Raw genomic sequence first — 13,425 nt, 5'->3', positions numbered from 1 at the left:
AAAAGCTACCAGATAAAAGGGTTTAGTAATGAAAATGCCAGATGCTTAATGCTTTTTGAAAGTTATTTCTAGTACATTAAATTCAACATGATTTGTGAAATTTCTAAAACCTCCCAACATGGATGAATCTCAAAAGCATTACGGTAAGTGAGGGAAGTCAGACACAAATGACCTCATACTGTATGATTGCATTTATGTGTAATTCTAGGAAAAACTACAGTATGGAAAGCAAATCGGGGGGGGGCAGGGGTGGAGAGATATGTTTAAAGGCAAAAGGAAAGCCGTTTTAAATTTTTTGGCTAATGCAATGGCCTTTTTATTTTGAGGGAATAAAAAGCTAGACATTTTAATAAAGACTTTCATTCTTTAAAAAAATTTTTTTTTCATTCTTCCAGAGTAACATTCATTTTCTCAGCAGGTTTTTTTCGGGGGGGGGGGGAGTGGATAGGAATCATTTAAAATCTCCCATCATCTTGGACTTCACATTAATCTACCTTATAAAATAAACCTGTAAGTTTCTTCTAAGTAATTTATCACTCACAACCAAGAAAATATTTTACCATTCAACTTCTCCATTAAAAATGTCTATCAGCACTGGAGATTTTTTTAAGGATAGTATTATTTGGGTTGCTTCCACAACTGAATTAACGTATGCAATTCAGTACTTAATTCAAGATTTAAGGAATATAAACTGGAATAGAAAAAGAAATTACGGTAACTATCACTCCACTTAATTCTTAACTGTCTCTGGTTCTTTTTTACAAATGTTATGTATGAGTGTTGAAAAATGGCTTGGCTTTACACTACATTTTAGCCTCTACTCCAGGAAGATGGTTTTTAATCTCAAAGTCAAACATAACCTTTAAAGTTAACCATTTAAAATATCCAATGTCTTTATGTGGTCATCTTTTATCCTGATTACTATTGCTGTTTGCCTTCACCAATATCCCATCCCCCCAAAAGGCCACAATTTCCCTGATGTGAGGAGTTACTGATCAAGTAACTCAACAGGTTAAAGTTACTCATCACACTGTGGTTACCAGATTAATCTTTCTTTTTAATACAACTGATTTGAGTCAATTTCAACACAGCAGTAGTCAAACTGCCTTTGCCATTACAAAATTTAGTACACAAGCTGAAATGTAGCCAACATTACCCTTCATGAAAGAATAACACTTATAAAGGGACTGTGAGGGATTTTGCATAGTATAATTTCATTTCATGTCGCATCTGCTGCAGGGATCACAAACAGACTGTCATTATGCCATCTCCTTCCTTGAACCCCACCGCCACCCGCACCTTTATTCTTGGCTTTTCAAAGGTTTAATCCACTCAGAGCTGCTAAAGGGGGAAGCAAGGAAGAGTAACTTGTGAACCCAAGCCTAGGAAAGGGCAGGAATATGCGGTTGAGTCACGTCGTTCCGCCATTTTCTAAGCGGAGGAGGAAGACATGTTGGAACAAAAACACAACAAAAGAGCAGCCATTTCCCAAGCCAACTCCAATAGCAACCCGAACTGGCCGAACCCGGTCACTTGGCACCTTCAAATCCACTTCACTGGATAAACCTAAGAACATCAGAGGTGTCCGCGTAAAGAAAGCAGCAGACAAGCCGCGTAGGGATCAAAGATGACTCGCCTAACTTAACTGCAAATGAAAGCCTCGAGAGAAGAATGAGAGAAGCTAAATGGAACAGTGTAACAAACAAATTCTAAACGAAGTTGGCAAACTAAAAATTTACTCAGTGACTGTGGTGTCTTACGGTTCTCAGGAAACCACCGGCTATCGTAAACCCAGGTAACTCAGATACCAAGGCCCGGAATCAGCTGCTGCTATTGCCTTCCTCTGCCCATTTCCCTCAGGCCGTACTGGGATTCCCTCGGCGTACCGCCTGTTTGCTCACGGGGTCTTACCGTATGTGGGGGATGCCCACCCCACCTTGAAGAATCTTATAGAGTTTGCTCTCGTACAGCAACTGGGGATGCCTGGCCTTCTGAGATTCTAGCTTCACTGCCACTTCCTGCAGGGGAGAGAGGGGATGATGGCATCAACATCCCTAAGGATTCAATGTCACTTGGGAGAGGAAGGGAGACATTAGCAAAGCTCCAACTCGAGACTAGAAGGTGAAGTGAGAGGCTCAGAAGAGAAAGTTCTCTTTGTAATTATAAAACGAGGCAACCAGCCTCAAAGGCCTCTTCAGGGGGTAATGACGAAATCGGCACGTCCTCGAAGGTGCAGAAAAATGATTCATCCAGAAAACGTAATGAAAGGTTTTGAAGGAAACTGACGATCGAAAGCAAGAACCCCAGTAGAATAAATCCATATAGTGGGGAAAACATGGGGATTAGAGAAATACGATTTTGCCGATCTCGTCTTAAACGACAGTTTAAAAAGTTCGATTAAGGTACATTTTTAACAAGCTGGGAAACTTCATAGGTTCTCCCAACCCTTCTATCGGGTTCTTTGCCTTTTAGGGAAGGAGAGCGGGGGAGGCTCCTAAAGCCAGGAAAACTGGCTCCCTCTCTGGACTCCCCTCCCCGGTACGTGCCTGTGATAGGGAAAAGCCCGAGCACTTTGGGGATTGGGGAGGGGGGGGTGAGGACTGGCGCAGCGTGGTCGTGAACCCCACCCCGGGTGATTACCTCGCCGTTGGTAATGTTGATCGCCAAATAAATGTCCCCGAAGGAGCCAGACCCGATCTTCCGTACCAGTTTATATTTTCCTCCGACAATGAATTCGGCCTTGGAGCCGCTGCTGCTCGCCATCCTGAGAGATGAAGATGGAGGCTGGGGCCAAGCCCCGACACCTCTGAGGGGAGGACGGAGGCCTCAGGGGCTCGTCCGCGGAACAAGGCTGCGGAGAGCGGCAGGAAACGAAAAACGTTGGCTCTTTCAAGGCGTTACAGGGCCCAGAATCGGCCGAGAGGAACCTGATCACCGCCGCTCAATTAGGCTTCTTTTCGCCAGGCCGCAGTTTGTGAGTGGGTTCTCTCGGTTACGAAGCTGGGCCACTTGTTTTTGGGCGGCCGCCGCTGGCTCGCTTTCACGGCGACGTCGCGGGCTGGAAAAGGGGCGCGGTGGTTTAGGGCGGCGATACCGCTGCCACCACTGCCGCCGGCTCCCGCCCGGAGGGACCCCTGTCACTCCGCCGACGCCGCCATCTTGTTACTCCGGCTCCAGCCAACACAAAATGCCCCCAGTCCCCGGGAGCCGCTTCTTCACAGCGCAGAGCACTCTGGGAAAGGGATCTCGGGCGCTAGCCCCGGAGGGTCGGCAACGAGAGGGAGGGCGGAACCGGATCCGTGAGAGTCGCGGCCCACGCTCCGAGCGTCACCCCGTCATCGCCCAACCACGCATGCGTACTGCAACCCTGCTGATTGCGCAGGCGTGCGGTGGCCCCTCCTCACCCCCGCCCGGGGCTCCCTTCCATTTCCGGTTGTTAGCTGGTCCGATCGAGCTACCTGTTAGTCATGTCGGACCCGCCTGGTTTCTGAAAGGGCGCGCGGCCGCGGGCTCCGAGAGTATGTTAGGGAGGAGTCACCTTCATTCTTCGTGGAGGATGGGAACTTCTGGCTTCCTTAGGAGTTTTGACCTTTGCTCTTCATTTGAGGCGATTTTTAACCTTTGATCTTTGCCTGGGCCACTCCCTCAGACCGGCCTGTTCCAGCCCAATTCTGTTTTGCGAGAGGCTATCGCCTCTGGTGGAGAGGAAGAGAAAAGCAGCCTTGGGCGGGCTCGGTTTGGTCAGGGCTCCGGGTTTTAGCAGAGTGTAACTGATGAAGTCTTAAGAATTAGGATTCTGCGCTCCACGGCGTGTTGGAGAATTTCGTTTTACAGGCAGGGAAAAGAGGGAAAGCAGAATTATCTTATGCTTTTGTGTTGTTGCTCCACTGACACATTTGGTCCCCAGGGGGAAAAAACCCTAATACCCGATTCATAATTTTAGTGGCAGATGAGTCAACAGAAAATAGAATTTACAACTCTGGAAAAACTGCACCGTAGAAGTTATTATTCCAGCCACCCCACCCCCCAGCAAAAAACCCTCCATAATCATGTCTTGGTCATGTTGAAAACTGCAGTACTGACCCAAAAAACACAGGGTGGAAATAACTATTACAAAATAAAATCGATAACGTTTAAAGCAATAAACGTTAAAGTTGTAAATCTTTATACAGTAATTTTTTTTTACTAAGAATTTATTAAAAAAAACCAAATCTTGGCCACATTTTAGTTGACAAAATTTGACCTGAGGAAACGGCTTGGTAGTAATGATCACAAAAGAAAGCTCTGTAGTTGATGCTATCATCTGTAGTATGAATCAAACCTCAGTTGTAAAAATTTAAACGGAATCTCTCAAAATAATTTCATTAAAATGGAAATGGAAAAAAAGTAGGCTTTACTGCAACTTTGAAAGCTGATCAAGTAATTAGTAATGGAGTTCAGCCCAAAAGATAATCTTAACTAAAATTCCTCCATGTTACTCTAATTCCGACTTAAATACTTCTATTCATGAAGCTCTAATCCAGATGTGTTGAATGTGAAAACAGATCCCCTAAGGTTTAGAATGGAGTTTTGATGCACTACCAAAACCCAGGCTGCCTGACTCCCAAATCAGCACTATTAGACATTTTCGTTTAATGACTCTAAGGCACGTTTGGCCTACTTAAAATTCTCTGCAGTTAGATTCTGATCTTTAAAAAAAAAAAAAAAAAGCCAAGTGTAAGCATCTTGAAGTTCCCAGAGATAGCAGCTCCTCTGCTGGTTTTCTACCACAGACTCCAAAATTTAATGGATTCCACAGCTGCAGGAGTTCCCCACAGTGGGTGGGGTATACATTTTAAAGGGATTTTTTGGTGTGTTGAGGATACAATTGCTGCATTGTGGGAGATGGGATAGGGTGGGGGGGTAGAGGTGTGCATGGAATGGACTAGATTAGGGATTCCCAAAGGTCTGTGTATGAACAGGGGCAAGTCTAACAGTTTTCCATAAAGATATTAGAAAAATAAGAGCAGTAGGGCGCCTGGGTGGCTCAGTTGGTTAAGCGACTGCCTTCGGCTCAGGTCATGATCCTGGAGTCCCTGGATCGAGTCCCGCATCGGGCTCCCTGCTCAGCAGGGAGTCTGCTTCTCCCTCTGACCCTCCCCCCATCTCATGTGCTTTCTCTCTCATTCTCTCTGTCCCTCAAATAAATAAATAAAATCTTTAAAAAAAAAAAAGAAAGAAAAATAAGAGCAGTATAATGCATTTTTCTTCATTAATTTCTCTCTTTTTTTGAGATTTTATTTATTTATTTGACAGAGAGTACAAGCAGAGGGAGGGGCAGAGGGAGAGGCAGAGAGAGAGAGAGGCAGAGAGAAAGGCAGAAGCAGGCTCCCAGATGAGCAGCGAGCTCGTTGTGGGGCTTGATCCCAGGACCCTAGGAACATGGCCTGAGGCGAAGGCAGATGCTTAACAACTGAGCCACCCCCCCGTGCCCCTTCATTTATTTAATTTCAAATTGTACTTTATTCTGAGATTTTTATCGTCCTACACATGTCATTAAAGTGACCTTTTTTATAAAATGGTGCTGATGGAAGATGGTTGTTTTGTTCTTTTGTTGGTATCCTTATTTGTCAAAGTTAAAAACTGACATTTTTACATTTGCCCTCCTCTTTTGTTGTTGCTGTTTATTTTGAACTTTTATAAGCTTTTGAAATCAAACACGCTGGGACCCACCAGTCTAAATGAGTTTTAGAAGTCCTTCCAACTCTGAGACTTGATGATGATTTTATGTGTATATGTGATGAGCCTCCTCATTTGTTTCCTGCCTGTTGTAGTTACTATTCCAACACTGACAATATCCAGCAAAATGCTCCAAAATGCTGTATGAGGGGGCGCCTGGGTGGCTCAGTCATTAAGCGCCTGCCTTTGGCTCAGGTAATGATCTCAGGGTCCTGGGATGGAACCCCACATCGGGCTCTCTGCTCCGTGAGAAGCCTGCTTCTCCCTCTCCCACTTCCCTGCTTATGTTCCTTCTCTCACTGTGTCTCTCCCTGTCAAATAAATAAAAATCTTTTTAAAAAAAGTGCTGTGTGAGTAGCATACCATGTGATTTCAGTTGCTTCCATCTTAAGATTTAAATTTGTTGGGTACCTGGGTGGCTCAGTTGGTTAAGCAACTGCCTTCAGCTCAGGTCATGATCCCGGAGTCCTGGGATCGAGTCCCGCATTGGGCTCCCTGCTCGGCAGGGAGTCTGCTTCTCCCTCTCACCCTACCCCCTCTTGTGCTCTCTCTCTCTCTCTCTTTCAAATAAATAAAATAAAATAAAAAATCTTTAAAAAAATATTTAAATTTGTCAGATTTTAGAAGGGCAAAAGTTAGGGGGTGGTTAACATAGAAAATAAAGTTTTTAGGTGTTGACTATGACTCAGCCTTTTCCTTGACATCATGCATCATTTCTGGTAATTTTCAACTTCAGCAACTGAAGAATTACCTGTTTTTGGTGCTACTATTAAATATCATTCTGTACTTATTGAATCAGCAACAGCTTTGGTGTAATGGAAGGAGTCTTCTAAAATGTGCCAAAATGCAATTCTTGGATCACATGAATTCCCTAAAAATATAACCAAAAATATGAACTAAAAATTTTAGACCTTGAGGGAAATTTAGAGATCATCTACTTCAATAATCATATTTTTAAATGCTTTGCAGTGTACAGAGTGGCTTCACACATATCAGTTGTAGGACACAAGAGGCTTGTCCAAGATCACAGCAGTCTTAGTGGCAAAAAAAGGACTAGAACCCCAACCTCTAACCAAAGGAATTAGAAAAAGGAGTAGAATGAAAATTGGGACAATCATGCCCTAGTGATTACTTCTATGTTCATAGAGAGGTCAAGATGAATTGAAAACATTTTTGTAAAGCCACAGTATTCACCCAAGGAAAGATCAATGGTAACCAGAGTGCATTTTGAGTAAAATGATAAAGACAAGCACAACTATAGACAGATGCTGTAAGAAGGAGGAAAATGAAAACAATGGTGGTCTGCCCATCTCAGAGTTGTTTAGTACAAATAAATAGAAAAAAATGGAATGTCTTAGAAGATGTCAAACACTGTCTTACGTGTTGTTCAATTGTTATACTGTCTTGTGCACTATCGGTATCAGATAAGTGAGTTAGTGGAGTAATTGAAAAGAAGACCATCAGAAATGTCCTGTTGGATCAGAGTGATAGCCCATTTAGTGTCTTTTCCAGTCTTTGACAATGACAGCAAATTTTGTGTCCCTTTCTTGTCTCAGTTCTTCTTTTCTCCCTCGGAATTGTTCGTGAGGTTTTGTAAAAGTGGGTTGCTGCACTTATGATACCTATGAAGTAGCTGTCTGTGATAGCTACCTACGATAGCTACTTCAACCACATTTGAGACATTCTGTGAACATTTTTTACTTTTGATGGAGTCATTAGCCATAAATTTATTTCAGTTAATTTCATTCTTTGAACTTATTTATGCTTTTCACCCATGTAGCTTCAAGATCCTGAAGATTGATAAGTTCCATTGTATGCTACCCAGTGACTTTTTTTTTTTTTAAGATTTTTATTTACTGGGGCACCTGGGTGGCTCAGTCATTAAGTGTCTGCCTTCGGCTCAGGTCATGATCCCAGGGTCCTGGGATAGAGCCCTGCATCGGGCTCCCTGCTCCGCGGGAATCCTGCTTCTCCCTCTCCCACTCCCCCTGCTTGTGTTCCCGCTCTCACTGTGTCTCTCTCTGTCAAATAAATAAAAATCTTTTTTTAAAAGATTGTATTTAAAAATCTTTTTTTAAAGATTGTATTTAAACATCTTTTTTTAAAGATTGTATAAACATCTTTTTTTAAAGATTTTATTTAAACATCTTTTTTTTAAGATTTTATTTAAAAATCTTTTTTTTTTTAAGATTTTATTTATTTATTTGACAGAGACAGACACAGTGAGAACAGGGACACAAGCAGCGGGAGTGGGAAAGGGAGAAGCAGGCTTCCCATGGAGCAGGGAGCCTGATGCAGGGCTCCATCCCAGGACCCCGGGATCATGACCTGAGCCGAAGGCAGACGCTTAACGACTGAGCCACCCAGTTGCCCCTACCCAATGACCTTTTAATAATCATATATACATATAAAACGTTTACTGTTCTTTTTCTTATAAGTGACAAATGTTTGGGGCATCTGGGTGGCTCAGTTGGTTAAACCTCTGGCTCTCGGTTTCAGGTCAGGTCATGATCTCAGGTTCATAAGATCAGCCCTGCATCAGGCCTACCCCTACGTGTGCTCTCTAAATAAATAAATTTTAAAAACTTTATTTTTTTAAAAGATTTTATTTATTTACTTGAGAGAGAGAGAGAGAGCGCACAGGCCAGGGGAGGGGCAGAGGGAGAAGCAGGCTCCCCACTGAGCAGTCCCGATGTGGGACTTGATCCCAAGATCCTGGGATCATGACTGGAGCCAAAGGCAGATGCTTAACTGACTGAGCCACCCAGTCACCCAAAAGAAAACTTTAATAAGTGAGAAATATTCATTTGAAACATTTAGAAAATTTAGATAAATCAGAAAAAAAGAAAACAAAATAATAACCAAATATTAACATTTTGCTTTGTATAAATACCCAGTCCTTTTCTATGCATATTGTGTGTGTGTGTTAGATGTATATATATCTATCAAATATGTGTATACATATATTTAATTTTATTCCTTAAAATTTACAAGTAGTCATAATGCACATTCAGTTTTGAGACCTGTTTTTTTTTTCCAATTAACGATAATTTGTTGGACACATTTCCATAGGTTAAAAGGAAAACTGCAGGCCCAAAATAGCCTCTCTTGAGTTAAGTCACCAAGTCAGTAGACCAGGGCTTAATACCTAATCTAATTGTAATTTCAACCTCCCTCAGAAATGTAAGTCTTAACCTGTCAGTCAGAAATTTTATGACCAGCACCAAGGAGATAAGCTGTCTCTTGGACCTCCTCTATCTCCCAAAGGACCATGAGGTAATCTGTATAATAAGACCCTTCGCACTACCCTCTAAGGGAAGGTGATACCTCCTGAAACAATCTTTTCTTTTGCTTGTAATTTTCTTGCCCCACCCTCGTTCCTATAAAAGCCTTCTTTTGTGCAACTGCTCAGAGCTGCCCTCTGCTTCGTAGATGAGATGCTGCACAATTCATGAGTCATTTAATAAAGCCAATTAGATCTTCAAATTTACTGGGTTGAATTTTGTTTTTTAACACATATAACTAAATAATCTTCCAAAGAATCATTTTTTAAAATTTATTTATTTATTATTTTTTAAGTAGGCTCCATGCCCAGGGTGGAGTCCAACATAGGGCTTGAACTCACAACCCTGAGATAAAGAATCTGGACACCTAACCCACTGAGCCACCCAGTTTCCCCCCAAAGAATCATTTTTATTTATTTATTTTTATTTTTTTTATTTAAAGACTTTATTTATTTGACAGAGAAAGACACAGCGAGAAAGGGAACACAAGCAGGGGGAGTGGGAGAGGGAGAAGCAGGCTTCCCGCCGAGCAGGGAGCCCGACGTGGGTCTCGATCCCAGGACCCTGGGATCATGACCCCAGCCGAAGGCAGACGCTTAATGCCTGAGCCACCCAGGGGCCCCAAAGAATCATTTTTAATGTAAACCTGTAAGTATGTATTGTTTTGATGGACCAACATTTAACCAATCTCAATTGAGTATTCTGGTTATTTCCAAACTTTTCCCAGTATAAACAATGCTTAATGAATATTTGTGTAGCTAAATCTTTGCTCACAAACAAAATTAATTGGTTACGGTATATTTCTAGAAATGCTATGAGTCTTAAAACCCCTTGCATCATAAAATCTTCTGTTTTGGTACAGTTTGTGATGGTTAAACCCATAATCGTGAGCTATCCTCTCATTTCTTATATTTATCTTTACAAATTTAAATCTTTATTTTTTCAGTCTATCCTTGAAAGAGGTTGTTAGGTTTTCTTTTCTGACCACCTGTTGTTGTAAAACCTAATAAATTTAATTAGGAGATACCTTTTCTTTGCAGCTTTCTAATTCTTTCCCCATCCATTTCAAAAATCTCAAGAATTCAAGTCTGTGGGGTACAAGGATGTACTTATACAATTGAACGTGACCCTATTATGGACACAGCTAACAAGACACATTTGTTGGCCATTAGTGAAGCAATTCTATTCTACAGATATTTAGATTTAGTTGAAGAGAGGGAAGATTAGTTTCTAGTAAGAGAGAATGAGGTCAAAGGCCTCTCAAAATCAAGACTGCAGTTAACGAAATCGGAAAACCAGAATAATCTCGTATGTTTTCACATCTCCCATATTTTGCATGAGCTCAAGTATTCCCACAAAAATAAGTGTGCGAGGTTTTAGAGATGGGGAAGAATTCAACTCATCAGTGTTCTAAAACTTAGATTAACCTGGAATTTACTACAGAAATCTTTTAAATGCTTAAATTAAGCATTTCAGTGTACTTGGTTAAATGAGAATGTGTCCTTCTTCACCTGTGTAAATCATTGCCATCTACCTTTAGAGTAGTAGAAGACCTGGAAGTTTCCCTAACTTTAAGCAAAAGCCCATGGAAACAATAACAGAGTAACGGAAAATAATTTTATTCTTAAAAAAATGGGAGAGGAGAAACAAAAGTAGGTTGTTTAAGGACTAGGTTAAATGATATCAGGAAACGTATCCTGACCTATGTAGTCAGAGAAATCTGAATTTTAGTTGTAACTCTACCTTAAATATTTTCCTAGGCTTCAATGTTATAATCTTTTAAAGAAAAGTCAGATTCTAAGGTTCCTTCTAGCTTTAAATATATTGTGCTATTTACTGAAGATGACTCCTATATTTTGAAAGAGAAGGAAATGTGCATGCTCTTTTTCGTTTACAGCTTCTTAAAATTCAGATAATACATAAAATTTGGATGGGTAGGTCCTTACCTGTGTTCCTTAACACTTGTCAGGAAAATCAGATTCTCTAACAGTGAAACAGCAGTAGATACATGGTTGGAAATTAGAGGAGGCTCCCAAATCAGAGACTGGGAAATAATCTTCTAAAGTATTTAAGAAAGGCAAGAATTGAATCTTAGTTTTAGGAATAGCGCTCCCTAGTGGTGGGGGAAGGGCCTCAGTGAAACGACCTCTGTTAGGTGTTGGGTTTTGCTTGTTTGGCCTAAAAAAATCCTTACTTCACATTCTCATAGAAGGAAATCATGAAATGATTTTACTCTTCAACACAGTCTTATTCTTGGCAAGGAATGAGATTCAACAGTGAAAATCAAGCAAAGCTTGTTTCCTGTCTTCTTAAAATACTGTTTCCACTAGCACCACCCCTTCCTCCCCTAGTTGCTTTGAAATAATGCCTGAGGCTGTAACTCATTTGTCTGCAAAGAACATTCTGCAGTGTCTTATTTAAATGCCAGGGATATGTCCTGACAGGGAGGAAATTCAAATCACTGATGTTCCCTGTACTCATTGGAAACCATACTAAGGGCAGGACTTGAAGAGATGAAATGCCTGAGTTTCCCCCAAGTTCCCCATTCCACCAGAGTTATCTCATTCTGGTCCAGTGGGTCTGACCTGGCAATATTTTCGTAATCAAATTATATTTCAAAATTTCTCTTTTAATCACACAAGCCATTAATTCCTGGAAATGTGCTGTCACATTTGGGGATATTTGTGTTGGCTATTTTTATTTGGAAGAATTTTGTGTTTTGGAGTTTCTGCCATTTCTATGTCCCTTCCTTTTCTCAGCCCCTGCTCTCTTCCTCTGCATTGTTCATTGGCAAGGGCATGAAACTGTGCTCCCAGTGACTCATTATTACTCACTATAGTAATCTACTCTCCTTTGTGAGACTAAATGTGGAAGATGCTTGAGTTGCCATTCCTGAGGAGAGTGGGTCCTAAAACACATCCTGTTAACTCTCAACTCTCCATGCTAATGCCAGGAAGTACTGATACTGATCATAGAAAATAGCATAGCTGCTCCATTTGATCCTGGCCCAGCCCAAGGCCACAAAAAGACTTCCTGCAGTGAGCAGAGCCAGAGGCCTGATTGGACAAAAAAAGAACTCTGGATTGTAGGGCAAAGCAAGTCAAACTGTATTTATATAGCCCATTACAGTTTATAAAGTATTTTGTGATGCACTAACTTTTGCTTTTCATGACCTGTATCAGAGCATCTATTGTTACTTTTATCTTGTGTGTGAGGAAGGTGAAGCTCTGGTGATTTACCCAACACCACCAGTCTTTGAGAACTCCCCACAATCAAACCCCTGTTCTATGATGAGTGCCTGTTCACTTTCACAGTTAGCATGTCTGGTCCAAAACCCAGAGCCTGCTATGCATCTGAATCGGCAGCAATTAGCAATAGGTCTACCTCCGTAGACCCACATTTGGCTGCAAATCATCCCCCTCCAGCAGGTGGGCCCAGTCCATCAGCAGCTCAGTTGACCTCTCAGTGTTGAAGTTCTGCAACTGGGTGCTCTATCAGGGTCTGGTTTCTGACTTTCAGCTGAGCCGGAACTCCCACACTTTTGAAGACTGACACCCATCTCCTCCATGCCCGGTAGTCCCTGGCTCTCTAGCTGGTTCCTTGATCCTGGCTACCTGATTTCAGTTATTAACTCCACTCTTCAGTCCCCATCAGCCATCCCTCTTTAACAACAGTTTATTCTTGCCTAATTCCTGTGTGAATTTCTTCTGCCTCTTTCCCTTTCAGATTCTTAAGCCAATTGACTTATTTAAATCTTAGCTATCTACCAGACTTTCCAGCCTCTCCTTAATTCCTGTTGCACCCTGAACCTGATCTGAACTCCCATGACTGTTTCTTTTCTGTGTTCTCTATGCTAGGCGAATGATATACATACATCCTTTCTACTTACCTTTTGGTTCCTTTTAACCTACATGAGATATATGGATATATATAGATATGTATTTACATATCTATATATGTATGTACATATACATATATGTACATATATATATATAGTTTATTTAAGTAATCTCTACACCCAACATGGGGCTTGAACTCACGACCCCAAGAATCAAGTGCCACAGGCTCTTTTGACTGAGCCAGCCAGGTGCCCCAGACTCAATTATTTTTATATTTTCTTTTGCTGCCAGGTGCCCCAGACTCAATTATTTTTATATTTTCTTTTGCCGCTTAAAATTTCAAATCGTATTGACCTTCTTAGCCTATATTCTCTTGTCTCACACTGTATCATTGACTGCCATAGCTTCTGCCCTAGTTGAAATAGGATATGTAGAAGCACTTCGTTTAAGCCATAAACCTCATACAAATATACCCTGCTGCTGTTATTATTAGGTAATTCAAGCCAGAGGTGACTTTTGCTAACCTTCCCGGTGGAAGGAGATAGGCTGTCAGCTGAAACAGGAACGTCACAATTCTTGTCCAA

At 41.5% G+C, this 13,425-nt stretch overlaps 1 protein-coding gene across 10 annotated transcripts in view; it reads right to left on the bottom strand.

Annotated features, from left to right (window-relative positions):
* The window catches only part of CSNK1A1 (casein kinase 1 alpha 1), a 47,501-nt gene extending 44,175 nt beyond the window's left edge, over positions 1-3,326 (bottom strand). For 2 of the 10 annotated variants that reach the window (XR_012377569.1, XM_073890877.1), the window contains exons 1-2: positions 2,641-3,323; positions 1,912-2,018 (exon numbers count right to left, since the gene is read on the bottom strand). Coding sequence is in view for 7 of the 10 variants with exons in the window: in XM_073890877.1 (XP_073746978.1) it covers positions 1,912-2,018; positions 2,641-2,763 (230 nt within the window). In the remaining 3 variants the exon portion in view is untranslated. Of the gene's footprint in view, positions 1-1,911; positions 2,019-2,640 lie in introns of all 10 variants that reach the window. The other 8 variants (XR_012377570.1, XM_073890879.1, XM_025867273.2 and 5 more) reach the window with 8 other exon arrangements.
* Positions 3,327-13,425: the final 10,099 nt, after the last annotated feature.

This window comes from Callorhinus ursinus, unplaced genomic scaffold (genome assembly GCF_003265705.2).
Source record: "Callorhinus ursinus isolate GAN/ISIS: 27379988/994484 unplaced genomic scaffold, GSC_fseal_2.0 scaffold3, whole genome shotgun sequence".
Classification (NCBI taxonomy): domain Eukaryota; kingdom Metazoa; phylum Chordata; class Mammalia; order Carnivora; family Otariidae; genus Callorhinus; species Callorhinus ursinus.
This window is presented reverse-complemented; position numbering and strand designations above follow the sequence as displayed.